This window comes from Lissotriton vulgaris, chromosome 7 (assembly GCF_964263255.1).
Source record: "Lissotriton vulgaris chromosome 7, aLisVul1.2, whole genome shotgun sequence".
Lineage (NCBI taxonomy): Eukaryota > Metazoa > Chordata > Amphibia > Caudata > Salamandridae > Lissotriton > Lissotriton vulgaris.
This window is the reverse complement of record NC_141695.1, coordinates 1547475825-1547496754: the sequence shown is the minus strand read 5'-3', so window position 1 is coordinate 1547496754 and position 20930 is coordinate 1547475825. Positions and strand designations below refer to the sequence as shown.

At 42.3% G+C, this 20930-nt stretch overlaps 1 protein-coding gene across 1 annotated transcript in view; it reads right to left on the bottom strand.

Annotated features, from left to right (window-relative positions):
• Positions 1-20930, bottom strand: part of LOC147705980 (protein-glutamine gamma-glutamyltransferase E-like) — a 101775-nt gene that overhangs the window by 4106 nt on the left and 76739 nt on the right. Inside the window, exons 10-12 of the mRNA XM_086932436.1 lie at positions 18810-19124; positions 15544-15701; positions 10485-10618 (exon numbers count right to left, since the gene is read on the bottom strand). Of these exons, the coding sequence (XP_086788562.1) occupies positions 10485-10618; positions 15544-15701; positions 18810-19124 (607 nt within the window). The remainder of the gene's footprint in view (positions 1-10484; positions 10619-15543; positions 15702-18809; positions 19125-20930) is intronic.

Sequence of the window (20930 nt, the reverse complement as noted above, 5' to 3'; positions counted from 1 at the left end):
CTCACTCTCGGCAATGACGCTTAAAATCCAAAAATGAATGTATCCTCATGTAATGCAACTGGGGCTATGTAAAGCGCTCTGCTACCCGATTCGGGTCAAGTTTGCGATATATAAAACTCAGTAAAAAAAAAAAGAAAAATTGGTAATTTACCTCTACTACACACTTTTCCACCTCTCCTGGTACAGTTGTTAATGCTTAACACACCCACTGCCTAAAGTCCCCAAATACATTGTACCCAGTAACAGTGAACTGTAGGCACCTAAAGACTTCATAGGATCTCCCTAAAAAGTGCAGTGGCATATTCCCTAAATTTCAGTCTATGGTGCAAACCCAACACACATTCGGCAAACACATTGGTTGCATCCAGATTAGAGCACTCTGCAATAGAAAAGATAAATCTGTGGCACTGGCTTTCTCTCACATTAGATAGAAGTAACAAGACTCTCACACAATATGCCTTTACAATGTTCATTACAAATGTTGGTGGCACTGACCACACTCCTACGAGACTGATTTTTGAAGGATCGGGGTGCTGTTCATTCACATCTGGAACTGCGACTGACCACCAGTCAGCAAGGCGTGGAGACTAAACCGTGATAGCCTCAACATTATAGCGGGTCTAGCATCAGGCATCTTGTTTTGAACCACTCATCAGTTACTAAATGATAAACATTTGAGGGGATGGTAGAGCCAGTTTAAGAGAGTTTGCATGCTTGGGGCTGCTGATCTTCTAAGTAATATGAGTCAATTTTAGTATTTTTTAAATCAGTGTGCAGTGCCCTCTCAGGGTTTTTGTCATGGCTGTTACACTTTATGTGTTCCAGAGCGTCACAGCATTGTGGAACTTGTAAATGAGATCAAACTCCCTGGAAGAGGCAAGGTGTAGCCACAATTCAGCAAAATCATATTAGAACCATTCGCCTTCACCAACCCTGACAACTCTTTTGAAATTATAGGAGCCAGTATAGAGCACTTCCACGAAAATGGTATCTCCTGGCAAGTCACACAAAGAAGGTCATACAACTCTTATCATCACTGTTCTCACAACTCTCATCATATCCAAAAACATTCTCATCCCACTAGATATTGACTTCTGGCTTACAGATGAGTCTATCCGCTCATCAAACAATTTCTTGTCCTCTGCAAAATTCTAAATATAAAAGTCATGCCTACAAGGATTTCACACACCAAAGGTCATCGTCAGCAACCCCCACAAAAGCCCAAATATCACAACATTTCTAAAAAAAGATTATTAAGTCTGACCACAAAACCCTACCATTCACCCTGGTAGCCACCGCCCAAGAAACACAAAAAAAGAGAGTTCAAAACCCAAAACCTCTGCTAATGTGAAAAGGACCCCAAACACATTCAGATCAAGCGCAGAAAACAACCTCAACAATTTCAACATGACAGCCCAACCCAAATCTCTCCTCCAGACTCACACAAATGAAAAATTTCAGGGAGTGGGTAAAAGTGCATTCACACAATAGGGCAAACACTTTGAAAGCAGGCAGGATTCATTGTCTTATAAACACACTCAACATTCAAAAAAGAGTGCTGGCAAAAATTATATGAATGCATGAAATGCCCCAACCCTTCAAACATGCATGCTGGATACTGTAAAGCCATCTATGAAGCCAAAAAAGACCTTCACTGAAAAGGCCATACATGCAGCAAATACTGCTTGCAGTTCTTTGTGGTTGTAAAAAACATCGGGCATATTATCAAGCAGTGCGTTAAAAATTATCGCTGTTTTAGCGGTAGAAAACTCCCGCTAAAGCAGCGATAATTGGCTTGATAATCTGGCCGTGTGAATTCCAATAGAAACCCATGTTCTGGTGTGAACATGGGCTTCTATTGGAAACCCACGCCCTATTTGATAATATGCCCCCTCATCTTCTCTCCTATGGGCTGATGTCTGCTCCTACTCCTCTCCTATCTTTTCTATGTGGAGAGTTCTACCAAAGTGTTGCAGATCTCCAGACATGTGAACATAAGTTTTTGTATAACAAATGTGACAGGGGCCTGGGAAGTGGGTTTACAAAGGGGATTGCTTACATTAAAATAGGAGGGGTTTAGGCGATGTTCAAGGTGGGTTTTGGGGGATAGATGATAATACAAACATCCACCCACAATAGAGTGAGTCCATAGCTAGTCACAAACTGTGAGTGGTTTGAGTGACTCTGAGATACTTGACAGCATGGGCTTGTCCTTAGGAGGACGAAGTGTAACGAATCACAGACCTAAATCCACTTTCAATCCTATCACACCACATGGCAACTTAGAGACGTTTCATGACATTGTTACTAGAGATCTTCTCTCTCTATGGGAGAGCAGCAAGAATAGACATGTTCATAATCTCTCGCTAAACCAGAGGAAAGCCCTTGGCACACTTAATGCTGACCCCTGTTGCATAATAAAGCCATCTGACAAAGGTGGGAATGTTGTTTCTTGGGATGTGAATCTGTACAGACAGTAGGCAAACAGACAACTGGAATTATCAGGCAACTACAGGAGGTCTAACATAGAAGAATATGTCGCCAGTATCACAACCTACCATGAGAAACTGCAGGGTTGGAGAGAAAGGAATCTGCTAGCGGAGTCAGAATTCAGGTTTTTATATGTGAAACAGCCAGTCTCCCCTTGTTTTTACATGTTACCAAAGGTTCACAAGGACGACACTAACCCACCTGGTAGGCCCATTGTTTCTGCCAATGGCAGTCTTCTTGAAAGCACATCCATTTTTCTTGATACTTTCCTTTTTCCCTATGTCCTCAACATCCCCTCGTACTGTAGGGACAGTACGGATTTCATCACTAAGATAGATGGGATCAGATGGGAGGACAGTTTCTGGTTGGTTACAGTAGACGTGGTCTCACTGTATACGTGTATCAGACACGCGGATGGTTTGAAAGCATGTAGACATTTCTTGAGGGATAGATCTGTTTTCTTTTTACAACAAACTGAAATGCTGCTTGAAATGCTTGAATTTTGTTTGATGAATAATTTCTTTCTGTTCGATGACACTTGGTTTAAACAGGAGGTGGGCACGGCGATGGGAAGTTGCTTTGCCCCAAGTTTTGCCTGCATGCTGATGGGTTGGTGGGAGGAACAAGTTTTATGGTCAGAAGAAAATACCAATCTCACATGTCACATTGCCTTTTACACCAGGTATATTGACGATATTTTCTGATCTGGGATGGTACCAAACCTGAGTTAAACAAATTCCTTGCCTGCCTCAATAAGAACGGGGTTAATTTGAAGTTCACCAACAAGACAGACCAAATAGAAATGGACTTTCTAGATGTTAGAGTGAGAATTGTGGATGGAGCCATCCAAACCAGCCTGTACAGGAAACTCACCTCAGGCAACAGCATTTTACATGCTAGAAGTCACCATCCTAAAAGTCTCAAGGACAGCATCCCATACGGAGAATTCCTAATCGCTAAGCGCAATTGCAGCTCAGAGGCGGCATTTGAGAAAGAGCTGACCACCATGACACAGAGATTTAAGGCCAGGGGTTATTCCAACCAGGTATTGCTGGTGGCCAAAGAAAAAGCCAAAGCAAGGAATAGAGAGACACTATTGACAAAAAAGAAAGTGAGAGCCACTGGGAACCCCGAATCCAACAATGTCAGGATGATAACAACGTATAGTGTAGAAGCAGGCAGAGTGCGTGAAATACTGAAGAAACACAGGCACATTGTAAAGAGTGATCCGGTCATAGGCAAAACGATCAATAGACAACTCCAGGTGACGTACAGAAAGGCACGCTCTCTAAAGGACATGTTAGTGAGGAGCTACTTTGAGGCACCTAAGAAGAAAAAGAATTGGCTAAAAGAACAAAAAGGCTTTTACAAATGTGGCAAGTGCAAAGCCTGTGCCACTAGCAAGAATGTCAAGTCCTATCCCCTTCTTACAGGCAGGAGTGAAGTGATTGGTAAATTTATGAACTGCAAAACTGACTATTGTGTGTACGTGATTGTGTGCCCATGTGCCAAATTCTATATTGGGAGCACCATTTTCCCAATAAAGAAACGTATATTAGAGCACATGTGGGCGATTAAGAATGTTGACATGAGTTATGCCACTGCACGCCACTGGTTGCGTTTCCATAATAGTGATGTTAATCATTTTTCCTTCTTTGGCATTGACAGAATTCCTGCAAATCCGAGAGGGGGCAACAGACTCAAGCAGCTACGCATCATGGAATCCCAGTACATCATCCGTCTGGATTCGATAAACCCCTTTGGCCTAAATGAGGATGAGGAGTTACACGTGCATATTGGCTGAAAACCCTATGTTAGGCCTCTACACTATCTTACCTATCCCCTGCACCTGACCTTCCTCTCATACCAAACCCCAGCTGTTGTGTTTGCAATGTCCAACTCTCATTGTCCTTCAGAGAGGGCCCTCTCTGTTGTAGATGTGGAGTTAGGAGCTTCACAGAAGAGCTTAGACAAAACGACCGAGTCACGACCTACCAGGGCATGCACATGGGGCAGCTCACACCTGATGAGTAACCCATCACCGCCTCACTTTGGCTTATATTTCCCCCTTTTCCCTCCTTTGCACATCACCTGTAACCCACGTTTTAACTGCACAATCACACCCAGGTTCATACTTTTGCTGTAGGTCCTGTTAGGCTCTCAACAGATAGTATAGCGTTCACCTCTTGCACTAATCACAGTGCTAAAAGAATCAATTTTAGCACTTTTGTTTAAATGTAGCCATATCTATGGATTGGCTTTTTTAACCTGACAACCCCCTCACTCCCCGTGACCAAGCCCCCCCCATAGAACATATATTTCTTGACTGTTAGTTAACACATACATAGGTAACGCTATAGGAGCAGCGCACTAAGTAGCCTTAGTTTATTCCATTCGGCCACCTGGCCGGGACAAAGATATTGTCTTTCCCGTTAATTTAATTGAATTAAATTTCTTTTCTGCCTCCTTTGCCAATGATAATGTTTTGACCAAATGTCAGATGTGTAATATATTCTTCGTGTCAATAAGTAACTGATGGCCACTTGGCCTCTATTTTTGAAGTAGTTGTTGTTTTGGACTCAATGTGGTGCCAAGAGATATATATATGTATCTAGTGCTTAGAACCTTGGCCACTTGGCCTGAACAAACTTGGTTTTCATTGATTCTATGTGGTTACCTTATCGTACATTTATTGGTTTGTTTATTTAAACATTGAAATGTGACTTGTATTTAACTTTAAGCACTAGCTACTACAAGAGATTGCACCGCCAAATCTTTCTTCCACTTCATTTCTAGTTCTTACTATCACTGTAGTTCAATTTGGGTTGTGGTTCTATGTCAGTTTTCACTACTCCCTTGGTGCACTTTAAAATGGTGACTGGCTAACGAAGAAGACCGCCTGGTCGAAACGCGTTGCCAATAAACGATTTACGAACACGGACCCTGGAGTGCGAGTCTCTTTTGTGTTTCCTGTGACTTACTGAGTGGGGAACCCTTTCTAACACATATATATATATATATATATATATATATATATATATATATATATATATATATATATATATATATATATATATATATATATATATATATATATATATATATATATATATATATATATATATATATAGATATATATATATATTAATGAAAATCCTCTGACTACCACACCAGCAGCGCGGTGAAAGACGGAGACAGACCCCACGGCCTCAGGCAAGATGTTGCTTTTATTTAAAACCTTCCTGGCGACGCGTTTCGAGTAGCTAGTACTCTTGATCACACACCATTGAATGAGTCAGCCTGTCATTTTTGAATGCTTGTTTTCCCTGAACCCTCCTATGGGCCACACCTCCTAAAGTGCATCACATGGTTTGTTAAAACATTGGCATAGAAAGGGTACACATATCATAATGGAGTAAAAAACAGACTGTTGTGGACTTTTCCTTTTAGTAAAAAAAATACATTTTGCCTGAAACAATACTGTATAACAAATTAATTCTGTTTATACATGTTAAATAATTTTTCATGATTTTATAATGCTAAAATATTGCATATAAAAACCTTTGTCACTTCCTTTAGTAATTATTGCACATATCCCATGGCTGTGTATAACCGTTTATTATAACTGCATGAATGCAGAAGCGCCTCGCGGCTAATAAAGTGACTGGTGCTGTATCCTTGCTGCGTGAATGCAAAACAACCAGTAACGGATAATATTTGAACAACCATCAGATTTGTGAATATTAATTCTGCCTACAGTTGAAACAATCATGCGATCCTAAAATCTAAGTGAATTGGAACTAAACCATGAAACCCTCAGCTCATGTAATGAATATTTATTAAAAATTCTAAGTACTTGAATTTATATACATCATAAATATTGATACTATATACACTGTACAGACTCAAAAAACATTTTCTTTTAAAGTACCAGTGCTAATTGTGTACATGTGCTTGATTGTGAGCGATGAACAAACTGTGAGAAAAACCCTAAAATTAACCAAAAATAACAAAAAATGGAATGCTGATATGAAAATATAATACAGCCTATGTACAAAGTATACAAGAAGAGAGATAAAAATTACCGAGTGGGATGCAACCCGGACTCCTAACCACAGATGTGGAAATAACCATGAAGGGCCTCAAATGGACAAAAAAGGGGGAAAGCCGGAGTTTACAGAAAGTTGTGAAGATCTTCTGTAGCGTTAAGCCCATAGGGCTGTTTACTGTCCAACGCAATGATGTATTGGGTTTCCAACTTTCTCAACATCTTGTCCCTGTCGCCCCCCCATCTTTGTAGTGGCACTGCATCTATGACATAGTAACTCAAACACAACAGATCCCTGTCATGTACTGAATTAAAATGTCGTGCCACGGGGTAGGCTGGGTCATGGTTTACAATTGCCCGGAGATGCTGCAATATTCTGACGTGCACTTGCGACCTCGTACCTCCTACATAGCACAAGCCGCAAGGGCACGCCAGAACATACACAGCAAACTCCGTGCGGCAATTGAAATTGCCTCTGATTGAGATCTTGGCGCCGGAGAAAGTATTGACATAGTGGGTCATATTTTGTCCAAACTTGCACGCACGGCAAGAACTACATTTGTAGAAGCCTTTTCTGTTTAACCAGTCACTGCCTGTGCTAGTTCTGGACTTGGTTTCACTAGTCTGCTGTGCATGCTATAAGCTCTTTTGAAAGTGATGATGGGCTTGTCAGGGACACTATATATATGATTATGTAATGTTGCAATCAATTCCGTGTTCACCAGCGATAAATACAACTGTGTAAAATCATGGACTACAAGGCCCACAATCCTCTAAGGGGCGTGGCTCAATGGAAATGTTTTGTGGTGTTGGTAACACCCCTTTGATATTATAAAATTGCATTTGCATTTTGTTGTGTATTTGAAAGTAAAGTGGATTCCGTTCTTCAAAGCCCCTTTCAACGAAATGCAAAAATTCACCCACACTATAATGCCAAATATTCAAGGTCCCGCAAAATTAGCAATGACAGAAAGTGGCTCAAAGTCTTGATATTGTATTCACTTTTAAGTGTGAAACTATTTAGTACTAGAAAAGTACCCATTTTGTAGCATAAATAGCGCTCTGCATTCCTTTGACCTAATTTGTGAGAAGCGGACATTCCATTAGTGGTCCTTGGGCTATACAAGGAAGCCACCTATGGTTTTTGATTCAAACCCCTGCCTAGTAAATGTTCAATCCAGCTTTGTGGCAAAAAAATAAAGCCTCTTTGAGGCAGTCACAAAACAGGAGAAATGTTTCAATTTCTCCTAAAATTTCATACATTGTTTGTTTGTTTCACTGTATAGTACTCATACAGGGGAATATTTATGTAAAAGTCACACAGCGCAGCTAACAAACCACCTTGCTGTGCTGCATGACAGGGAAAGTGCAGGAATGCCCTGTATAACACTAAACAGTACATTCCCGCCTTTTGCCAGTGCTGGCTCATGATGTGCATGGTGCGAGGCTGTGTGCATTGTATGCAGTATTGTTTTTGTGCAGGAAGGGACACCCTCCCACGCAAAAGCAATCCTCTGAGATATTGTCCTCTTTCATTGTGAGTTGCATTCTGCAACACACATAGAAAGAGGAAACAGGAGGAGAAATAAAGATAGTTCTCTTTGTTAGGCCTGCACGGCACGGAAGGCATAGCATTTTGGCACATTCCCAGATCTACCAGTAATGTTAAATCTGGCATCAAAATCAATTGGTGTTGCGTGGGAACATCAACGTACCACCCATTGAACGCCTCCCTGGGGCAGAGTAACGCAACATAGCCATTTATGCTACATTGCATTAGTCTGGATTTATCAAGCCACTGAGGTGCGGGGCCCTGCCTGGCTTGATAAATTGCATTTTAGGGTTGCGTTGCACATGCACACCCATTGCATGATGCAAAAAAGATGCCACCCATACATAAATATGGCCCCAATATGTAGAAATTCTAGGCATAGGATTTTGTACTATAAGGATGCCCATCCAGGTAGAAGGCACACACCTTTGCATTTTGTTTAAAAAGTGTGTGTGTGTGGTCTGCGGCAGTCTTAAACAGCACCAGCACAGAGAAAGAGAGAAGCAGCAGGCCACTTAAAGCAAGCATGGCTCTGCACAGCTCTCTCGTGCCTAGCGCAACGCAGTGCATTGGTTGCTGCGCTTAGTTGCCCTATTTTCTTTTCATAAATCTGATCCCAAAATGTTGTTCTTTTCCTGCTACCTTCATTTAAACAACCATGCTGCCAGTTCATATGTTTTCACGGAGGATACCACTCACCACCAATGCTTCGCCATGCACTTCTCACAGCTGGTTTTACCTTTTTCCCCCTCCAGTGTCTTTCAACTGTATCATTAGGTATACAGTTCAAGGTCCATTATTAAGAGAAGGAATTGAAGCACAGTCAAGGTAGCAGTGTGCTTCAGAATTCTACAGGGTGAATGTACTGGAGTGCAGCTTGGAGTGTGGTAGACCACTTTACAGGCAGGACAGGAAACCCTGGTGGTTATCCTCAGACACACGCAAAGCGTGAGATGGTCGATCTCTCAGAAATAGGCACTGTTCACACATAAAGTTGGGGAAGTGGGGCAGGTTCCACGCCAGAGACCACAGGGCGTGCTGGTGGCATTCTGCCAGCAGAGGCCTCTAACATCAGTGTCAGTACACCTACACTGACAAACAGCAAGGCACATGGCGGGGTTCTTCAAGGCTAATGAATTAGATGAGTGCAAGTCCCCACAGAATTCAGGGGCATATTACCAAGGGACATTATCGCCGCATTAGCGGGACTTTTTCCCGCTAATGCGGTGATAATTTTATCACCCTATTACCAAGCTGTCGCTAACACCAGTTAGTGACAGCTTGTAGGCGATAGCGGGCATTTAGGGGCCCACTTTGCATGTCAGCGATAATTATCGCTAATGACATGCAAAGTGGGCGTGCCAAGATGTTAGCGACTGAAAACAGTCGCTAACATCACTATCTCCTATTAACAACTTTTGGAAATATTCGCGCTAAGCGCGAATGTCTCCAAAAGCTAACGCCTGCTAAAAGCAGTTCTTAGCCATGTTATCCAATGGAAGGTGGATAATATGGCTAAGAGCATTGTCACGATAATGCATGAATATCACTGATTTTTCAGCGATATTCATGCATTTCGCAGGATTTTTACCGCTTTTGAGATAAACCTTGATAATATCAAGGTATCTCAGCGGTAAAAATCCTCGGTGCTCGACGATATTTTTTTCCCGTTAACCAAGCAATAGCGATAATTATCGCTATTGCTTGGCAATATGCCCCTCAGATATTACGGGCCCAGCCTCTGGCAGCATCCCTGTCCTACAGATTACAAAGGACTTGGGCAGAAGAACAATCCACTAAGCAGCTCAATTAGAAAGCAGACACAATCTGCTGTGGTCAGTGGTGTGAAATATGGCAAGTGAAAATTTTGGTTGGCAAATTAAAAATAAGGCCGGATTGGCCAGCCGGGCAAGCGGACAATCTCCCGGGAGGCTGGAGCCTTTGGAGGCCGGTTTTGACACTTGGAGGCCGGTTTCGGCCTCCAGAAGTGGTGGTGCATGTTACACGATTTCAGCAGCAACTTTAAAAAGTTGCTCTGGTTCTAGCACACATTAGCACTTCTGCACATGGGGGCTGAAGTTTGAATTTTTGCCAGGACTGTTTTAAGTTCCCAGTCCGGCCCTGGTTAAAAAGCGAAACAAGTGATTGAGGCCAAGGGTTTCCCCGGACTGCAGATTAAGCACAATTGTTAAACAATTGACTACATTATTTAAAAGTGTGTTGGATTCTGATGTGTTCTTTGCCCAAACCAAAATCCTGATCAGTGGAATTTTATAAATGTATTCTTTCATTTACAATCTGCCCCATCTCCCCGCCACGTCGGCAAAAGCTTCAGCGTATCAGACTCAAGGATTGACCTTGCAAACCACAACAGCAACCAATAACCTTTGTTACCTTATTTTCAGCTGCTTCTCTAGTAAACCGTTGCCTTCCACCACCAGCTCGCATTTGCTCACATCCTTAGCAAGAGGATTGGTAAATGTGACCTCCACTTGCAGAGGCTGGTTCACCTTGGCCTGCCCAGAAACCTGGAAAAACAAGGATTTATGATATTTATTAAGCATGCTATTTGGAATGTCTAAGTCAAGTTGCGTTGGGGAGACAAGAGACCTGTGGGCACTGGAGAAGGAGGAGAAAAGAGTGAAGGGAGGAATGAAACATGGGAAAGACAACTGTCATAAAGAACTGAAACTTCAGAAAGAGATGTGAGGACCTCACATATTTGTACTAGGTGCCTTCAACCTACATCTTGAGTCCATTCATCGTATCTCTTCTGTTCAATCTATACACCATTCCCGTTACATCTGTTCACCCTCTCAACCCCACATAGTCTGATGCTCTTCTAAAGTTATTTTCATATCTTGGTGTGTCTTTTTGTATAAATGGGTTAGAAGGACGTAATGTGGAATGTTAAGTGTGGATGCTGTGAGAATGCATCAGTACATGGACTGTTGGGGTGTATGCACTTGTGCTAGTCTGACAGTTAATCAGAAATGAAGGGAGAATTGAGTCCCTGTTGGTGCTACTAAGTTGTGGTTGTAATTTATTGGTCTAACATGAAATAGTGGCCTTACCAACTAACTAAGTCTCTTCTAAACTGAAGTGACAACCCTATAATTATATTAACCTTTTCCACCTCCTCTCTTTCTCTCTCTCTCTCTCTCTAATTTTGTCTTTCTTGCAACTGTCTGCAACTAGCCCTCACCTTCTCACCTTCAATAGTTTACTGGACAACTAAACATGTTCTGTAACGTCATATGATCATTTAATTTTGATTTTTAGAGATTTGCATGCTGATTTCACCAACATTTATTGCCAACTTGGTCGCAATTCACACCAATTCATGTTGTTTCATGTTGCTTTGAAAAACTGTCGGCCTGGCTATTTAATCTGTCTGGTGAGGAATGTCTAAAAACATTGGGGCACTTTACAAGCCCTTTGCCCTGCAGGTACATCCCCTTTTTGTGACTCTCCAGCAAACAGAGTGTTTTTCAATAAACTCAAACTTAAAGTGCAAGAGCTAATGTTTAAAGTGCTATTGTGCTGAGGTACTTTTTAATTCGAATGTCTTCCTTCACATTGTTCTGGGGTTAAAGTGCGCTGTCTTTGTTCTTTTATTAAAACGCTCTTATAATAATAATTTCTATTGTTTGTCCATCAATTCTTTTGCTCAGAGTAATTAGTGATCTTCCTTTGTATATTACGAAAACCCTGGATTAAAGTGCAAATGCAATGCAATGATGTTCTGAGTATGCATCCCAGGTGTAGTTTCTAACGATGTGCTGGTGCCCTTCTGGCGGAATAGTGTGGCTCATTGGTTAGAGTGGCAGACCCTGATGCAGAGGTCTGGCCCGGGACCAGGGTTCAATTCCCCGCCTCAGTGGGTCTTGGGCTCAAAATTCCATGGACCTGATAATTCTCGCCTCGGTGCCTATTCCATTCATGGAGTTCCACTCTGCAACTCTGGGCAATAGCTTGCTTAATCTCCACAACGGCCCCCACAACGCTAAGGATGCCTGGCTTCACCTTGGGGGTGCCCAGGAGTGGACGCCTCACAGGGAAAGCCAGGATGGGTTTCACAGCGGTATTCGTACAAGCGCCTTGAGACCCTTGCGGGTGAGTAGTGTGCTGTACAAGTGTCAATTTACATTTACAATTGAGTGCAGACTCGTACCTACGAAGCCACACATAGCCACTTTGTGTGACTTTTCATGGCCTCCTAGATATGGTGTAAGGTAAAGCAGTACAAGTCACTGCATTGCCTGACACTGTCAGGGAGGTGTTTCATGGGTTTCGCGCTGGGTGTTTCCACGTAACACTGATGGGTTTTGACGCCGTCTCAGATTTGCAAGGATCTGTATACCTTGGCGTCAACACTGTAAACCTCCCCAGGGCAGTTGTAACGAGAAGAAATATGTTTATTTCTCCTCATTTCCTCCTCTTTCTTTGTATGCTGCATTCTGCAGCACCCTTAGAAAAAAGGAAAACACCTCCATGGCTTGTTTTTGTACAGGAAGGTGTCCCATTGTGCACAAAAACAATTCTGCCAACCACGCAGCCTCCCTTGCATCATGGTGCAAGGGTGCCTGCATTGGCAGTAGGCGCAATATTGTGCGCTGGCAGGAAGGACAGGAATACACTGTATCTTGTAAATACTGAGCATCCCTGCCCTTTAGATTTGGCGTAGGGCAGAGCAGCAACAAGACTTGAGGCGCTGCCCTAGGCCAAAACATTGAAAATGAGCCCCATTATGTGTATTGTCATCCTTGTTTCATGTTAATTGCAGAAAGCAAATCATTGTTCATTTGAGGACAATTTCAAATTAATGCTGATGATACAATAGATCAATCTCTTCACTTAATGACATTATGGGAACTTCCTGAAGTTGACAACAGGTCTATTAAGTTTTGTATGTGCAATTTCAAGACTTTGGGGTATTTTTCACTGCCACTAGCGGCTCCTGGAGGGAGTGCTGCCCGGCAGTGACGCACTGCCGGCGAGGGGCAGGGCGGGGGGTAGTAAAGTCCGGATTATGGCCTAACGGAGGTAAGTATACAAATCAATAAATAAAACAATTTTTGCTGCGCACGCACAACAAAAAAATCGTTTTATTTATCGATTTATATACTTACCTCCGTTAGGCCATAATCCGTACTTTAATACCCCTCCACCCTGCCCCTCCCCCGCCCTGCATCACTGCCCGAAATCACCCCCTCAAGGAAAATGTACACTGAAAAGACACCATTGGCCTTTTTAATCCGAAATTTGTTTGGTGAGTGAACTTAAAATAACTGTTTACAATTGCTTCGCCAAAAGATTTTTTAAGGGCTGTGCGCCAAGTACTATTTTTAATTGCAACTCTAGAATGTACACTATGACATCAAAACAGTGGACTATACGTTCACAGAAATGCAAAAGTGGTTCTGAGGAAGATTAGCACTTAAGAAACAATTGTATAAAATAGCTAGGATTTCACACCCCAAGAGTGCCAGGTCACTTAGTGGAATAAATGCTACTCACTACCAAGGTTCACAAGACACAATTTATACATCATGTAGTCAAGTTCTCCCTAAACATATGGGTAAATGCCCAAGGGAGTGATGGGCCCTTTTGTGGGCTAATACAAAGACCTGATTCTCAGTTGTGCGGAAAATAAAGGGCCTTACCTCCCCTGAGCAATACCAATACTTCAGAATTTTTATGAGGTGTGGAAATAACACTTACTATTTTCCTGATAAAAATGAGGCATAACATGCAAACGTGTTATATACTGCTATGAATTTCGAAACTTTTGTCTTTTAATCGGATATTATTTCACAAAAACTGTGAGCAAGTTTTTGCTGGCAATATCTGTCATGCATAAAACAGCAAGGGGATGTATGACGTTACAACGCATGCTGTTACAACGCAAGTATTACTACGAAAACCTTTACAACGCATTACACTTGGGGGTGCTGGATAGTGCATAGTTTAATTTACTATTCCAACTCCAGTCTCCGTGGACACTAGGGAAGGTTTTGGTTAGTAAATTAAAACTATTCCTTATCCTGGAGCGGCCCCTAGTGTAATGCGTTGTAATGGTTTTCATTGTAATACATGCGTTGTAACAGCACTGCGTGGTAAAAGTTGCGTTTTAAAGGTTGCATACCACAGCAAGGATGTGATATTCAGCACAACCAGGTACGCCAATTTTTGCTCAAACTCCCATTTGCACAGGGATTGGATTTTACTCCAAAACTTAAATTACGGGCCTTAGAATGGAGCATCTGTACTTCTGCATGTTGCAATTTAGGTTAAGCAGCAGGACCTGGTATACTTTATAGCAGCAGTTCTTAAGCAGTGGTCCAGGGACACCTGGGGGGTCCACAAAGCCTTCTCATGGGGTTTGTAACTGGTTAGAAAATTAAATAATGTTAACAGATGAATCAAGTCTATAGAAATAAAGAAGCAAAATGTAAAGATGAACATTTTAAAATGTTTTGTGAACATGAAGGAATTTTAAATTGGAGGCTAAAAATTAAGTTAATATCCTCAGACGGATTTGTGGGAGCAGTGTGGGTTCATCAAACAGATTGTAGTATGGACAATGAGTGCCCTACATTAAATTTAGGAATGCTGCAACCTTAAGTTGAAAATTTAAATTGTGTTTTTTTTATATATTTGTTTGTGAATTACATAAAATATTTCATCATTTATGTATTTGCTTGATGAATACATTTTTCATTAATTGTGTGTATTTCTTTGTGGTTCAAATCATCTCAAATGCTTAGGCTGTGGCCTGGCTTCCAGTAATGACTCAATGGGGGTCCCCGGATCTCAATAAGCATTCAGTGGTGGGCCACGGGTTACAGTAATGATGGAGTACTTACTATAGTGATCAGCGCTTACATGATATGCTGTCATTATGTTACTCCTAGTTTTGCAGGAGGTTTTCCCAAAGGATCAAATGCAATTGCATGAAGACAGTTTTTAAACGTGGAGTCTCTCACCACTGGACTGATCTCCAATGTCGTTTAGTGATGCTGTGTCGTTTAGTGATGCTATGTCGTTTAGTGATGCTATGTGAGGACACAGTAGAGTGGCTCTGGTGAGTGGTCTCACCTTTTTTGTACTCCTGACAAGTCTGTTCCATACTAACCCGTAGGGATGTACCCTTAATCAGCCTGTTTCATGCAAATCAGCAGGGTGTGTACCATACTTTTCCCAGATTCTGGAGGATTGTGGAAGACAGCATTCCGGGTGATAAGTAGATGAGGTACCGGAGGGGGTCCCTCACCCTAATAATCAACATCATTGTTTTATCTGGATATCTGCTTTCTGCAGTAACTACAAGTGAACTCTGTACCACTGTTGACACACAATGGATAAGCATTGTTAGGGCACTGCAGAGTCTTACACATGAAAACGGTGTGATGCATAGGTAGCGGCCAATAGCCCATCTTCCTCTTGTTACCTTCACAATAACTGGCGGGGTCTTCAGTGTAATGTCTGTTTCCACCAGCAGTTTTCCACCTTTGTCGTCATTACACACAGCATTTACTTGGATCAGGTTGTGCTCGGTCAGACGCCCTTCGTACTGGGCATATGTTATACCCAGTGGAATTTGTTTCTCTGAAAAGTTGAACATATTCTGTCAGAATGTGATGATGCCTTCCAGTAGAGTCACATTTAAAGAGATGAGTGAATGTTACATGCCAAGCTATATCACATGCATGTTCTCTGCTCACAACAAGATCACATTCGTTTTTTTATTTCTATTATTTTATGCCTCTCCCACAGGTTTGTTGTTTTGGGTGACCTTGGCCCAGATGAGGTATTACTGGTCGCAGAATACTTGTTGCAATTTACAACCAGTAATTTTGCAACCAGTAAAGAGTCTTAAGAAACAGCTTTGTAGTAATAAGTCAGTACTTAAACTTCTGAGTCGTAATGGGACAAAATGTAACCTACCTTATGAATATTAAGGACATTTGCAATTCACTACCTTTGGAGGCCATCACAGGTATGGTGAGGTGCTCAGGTCACCGGAAGACCATCATGCTTATAAATACTTCTAACCCCTTGCGTGCTCGTGACGGAACCGTTTCGTCACGAGCCTCGGGTGGGCTGTGCTGGTGACGGAATGGTTCGGTCACGGCCCGCTCGCGCGGCTGCGCGGCACAAATTCCACGTCTGCGCTGAGGGTTCCGTTGGGTGGGCGGGGCCGTGACAGAACCGTTCCGTCACAAGCACAGCCCACCCGAGGCTCGTGACGGAGCGGTTCCGTCACGAGCACGGGAGAGCCGTGCGGCCCCCTTAGCATTGCGCCGGAATAGCCGCCGCAGCTAAGGGGTTAAAGAAAGCAATTTGTTTTTAAACTGCAGCCTATTTCCCCAAAGGAAACATTGGATCACTACCTACTCTTCAGCATTTTCCACATTCAGAAAAGGGAACGGGTCTCAAGGGAACCCTTCCCTTTTGCAAATGCATTACTACCCCAATTTCATTTCATTTACATTGTCTGTACGTTTTCAATATTTTTCAGCCAGATTTAGATCACAAAATACGGATACATATAATACGATTAGGTATTTGGAAAGGACGCCTGCATGAAGCTCCTTCTAGATACCAAATCACTTTCCATTTGGAGTCCCATACTAGGAGTGCAAAATATGTTCTGATTCTTAGAACGGGGGGGCATATTATCAAGGGGGTTTATCTCCGCTTTTTTGGCTTTAAAAGCCAAGAAAGCGGAGATAAAATTATCTCCCTATTACCCTGCTGTCGCTAACACCAGTTAGCGACAGCTAGTAGGAGATAGCGACCATCATGGGCCCCACTTTGCATGTCAGTAATATTTATCACTAATGACATGCAAAGTGGGCGTGCCAAGATGTTAGCGACTGGAAACTGTCGCTAACATCGCTATCTCCCATTACCAACTTTTGGAGATATTCGCGCTAAGCGCGAATATGTCCAAAAGCTAACACCTGCCCTGAGCAGTTCTTAGCCATGTTATCCAATTGGAGGTGGATAACATGGCTAAGAGCATTAGCTCGGTAATGCATGAATATCGCGGACTTTTCAGCGATATTCATGCATTGTGGCCGATTTTTATCGCATTTGCAACAAACCTTGGTAATACCAAGGTTTATCTGCGAGAAAAATCGCCGCAGCTCAGCAGTAAATTTTTGTCTCTAAGCAAGCAATAGCGATAATTATCGATATTGCTTGGTAATATGCCCCTCGATTAATACATAGAAAAAACATTGTAACAATTGCAAACTCCAAATTGAATGTTTGTGACAGTTAAAATGCTTACTTCATCTGGCCCTTTAGGATAAATTTAGTGAGTTCAACTATCAAAACATTTTTCCGTAATCATATCATTTTTAAATAAGCTGTTGTGAAACAAAAGGTAAAGAGCCCTGGTCTTCTCCAATGACATAATGGTTACTCCATTGCCTTGAAAATGCTACATAGTTGTGGCACTGACATCTTAATACTTACTGATTTGTGCACAGTATTCAGCACCATAACAATATTGGCCATTTCCATAATTGTGTCCAATACTTCATTTAATGCTGGAAAATAGCTCCACACAGAGCAGCGAGCACAGGAAATTTAATAGATCAACATTTCATGTAATGAGTGATAACTTGGGATAGATATAGAAACAATCAACCTAAGCAACCAAACGTCCCTGGAAATAGGAAGAAATAGGGTCCATGTCTCCTCTAGCCAGCCGCAGTACCCCCATTAGGGCAGCAAAAGTGAAAAAGAATGGTAATAAAATTAATTACCATTTTATTTTTCTGTGGTCCCAACTTGAGCAGTGTTGTGGGCAGGGCTGCTGCTGACTGGCAGCAGGAGAGTGTTGTTCACTTCACTAGTTTACACTGCACTTATCTCTTTTTTCCGTTTGTCTTGCAACAGCCAGCCTGATATGCGCAGTGTAAACCTCTCAACTTGGTTGTCTTAGACAACTGGGTGGAAAGCAGGTGCCTCCCCTGGAGCCTACTGGAGCCTCAAGGCAGCCCATTTTGCCTGAACATCCAAGATGTAAAAAACATATTTGGTAAGAGTTAGCAATGCTGCATTCAGAGATATCATACATATGGTTGAATTGATTGCTAACAAAGTTGGTGTTAGAGAGTAACTCAACCTCATTTGAAGTTTGGAGGGAACCGAAAATGTCCTACTATTCTGAGTCATGTGGATCGTTTTTTAAAATACCAAATTTCACGTGCTTTGCCTTATTTCTGGCCTTTTTTCCCCTGATACTTTTTGGCAGGTTTGGCCTGCAGGATTTTATCAGAAAAACTGTGAGGTTGAAATAATTAACACACAACACATGATACTGGTAACTTTGCAAGCACGCCTTCAAACAGGGATCACAATTTAGCCCTTAACTTGTATTGAAGGCCATTGAGCTTTCTCCAGGAATTAGAGGATTTTTCTGTTCTCTCCACACTATAAATGAGTCCCTCAGTCTTTCAAAACAGCTGTAATAAAACCCTCACTATGTCCTGGAAATGTCTGGGATCAGATCATATCGTTGAGGTTTCTGTCTTAATATGCTGAGGAATGTAACATTGATCACTGCTTTCCATTTTTACTCAAAGCTTGTTAATTTAATTGAATTTTATATTTTTTGCCTGTTGCATTCCTGTTATCTTTGGAACTGAAAATGACCAACAGGTCTAGTGCTCAGATATTGGGAGACTGTAGTGATTGTACCTTCATTTGGACCCAGGGTTACAGCCTGGGTTTCCGTCATGACCTCCTTCACTGGTTTGCGGGTATAGGTGATGGCAGTGGCACTGGTCTTCACGTCAATTTTCAGGTCGCCCGAGCTGTCGTTTTTGAGGGACAATGTTAAGCTGATCTCTTTGCCAACTTCAGGGGTGCCCTCCACCAAAAACTTTCCAGAGAATTGAGGCTTTTGTGCGGGTGCCGCCTCCTCTCTTGCAAGACTGAAGGCTGCCATTCTGCTTGCGCCACCAAACAACTTGCTTCGGGCCTTCTGGAAAATCTCTCTTTCCTTTGCACTTCCTGAAAAATGAAACATTGTAGTTCAATGTAAGCCAAAGCACACTAAGCAACTAAGGTATTGAAGTCTCAATAGAGCTTAGAATTCCCAACAAGCAGCTTTTGCTGGCAAAGAGTGCATCTGAACATCACCATGTCTAATTGAATAGAACACTCAAATAATTTGCTCTGGGTCAAAGGGTGATGATGATAAACAAGTCCCCATCCCAATAATAAGTGCAGATGAGCACCACGTACAACCATGTGCACCCATTACCATAGACTAAAAGCCTTTATCTTGAATTTCCCGGGAGTCATAGGAAGGGCCTCCTATGACTACCTAATCTTTGGCGTCTATAGTCAGTGGAAGTTGCCAACGTTCTGTCCACTTAATCTAGTAGGTCTCATAATTATTAATTCAATGGGAGAAACTGGTGTGAATTGTAAAATAACATATCATGGACTAACATTGATCATGTGTCAATGATATGTTTGTGTCTGATTCCTATTATTCTGGGCCCTTATTTATGAGGCCTTGCGTCAGTTTCGCGCCGCCGTTGCGTCACTTTTTGTGACACACCAGCGGCGTACAAAATGCGCCTTGTTGCGCCATATTTAAAAAGTGACTCATCTAGGTAGATGCGTCACTTTTTAAACCCCTGCGCCACATTATACCTGCGTCAGGTATAATGTATGCAGAGGGGGCGTTCCCCCGCAAAAAGCCTCGTAATAGTGACGCAGTGAAATCTATGAGATTTCCCTGCGTCACTTTTAGGATGCTGTTGCGTCAAAATCTTGCGCCTGCCTCACAGCAGGCGTATGACTGACGCAAGCCCTTTCACATGGGGCTTTCCCCATGTGAAAGGACGCATTGCTGGAGTTGCGTCACTTTTGTGACACACTCCAGCAATGCGTCACTTTTGCGCTTACAGATGCGTCAGAAATACTGACGCATCTGTAAGTCCTTGCGACATGATGCGTCATACATTAAATATGACGCATCATTGGTGTCGCAAGGAGTGCGCAGTAAAAAGTGACGCATCGCTGTTTTCACGCAGCGATGCGTAACTTTTCATAAATGAGGCCCCTAGTGTTTAGATATAGCCTGATCCCTGAAGCAGCCAATAAGCATGTATTGCACCAAATGTTAAAATCAATACATGTAACGTAGATTTCATATGCACAATAAAGATGCACACCTTTAAAGAATACTACATTGCAACAAAGTAACAGTCCGCCCCCACTCTCAGAACCCAGCTGCCCTTCATTCATTGACTGACATTTGCCATTATTCCTGTGAAGCTTCCACTGCCTTTCAGCTAGATTTGCACTATACAAATACCAAATACTTAAATACATACAATGCCATCACATAGTTAAAAGTTTTCACTGCAAGTAAAACGTTTGGTTGTGGACAAAAACATCACATGATTATGTAGTTCAAAAGACATGTGTGCAGAAGGGTTATCAATGCAGTTTATGGTGTAAGATAGTGGTCCCAGGACTCTTGGGTTGCGACTATTGGTGTGAAAAAACTGTTGGAGTTGATATAGATGATCCACCGAAGTAGAGGTGGATGGCTGCAGGATGAGTGGCAAGTCCCGTGGGGGGTTCTTGTGTCAATCAAGGGGTCTGGGTAACGTATACATATGTTTCCTCGGGAAAACACCCACTGCTCTAAAACTGACGTTTTGGAAACCTACACTCAGTCTTGTCTAAGCCATGCTGAGTCGTCAGCACCCTATCCTACAATGGGACTAATCACACTGCTCCAAATAAGCTCTTTGCAGACATCACAGCCTATGTATTCTTTAAATGGTTGTGGCATTC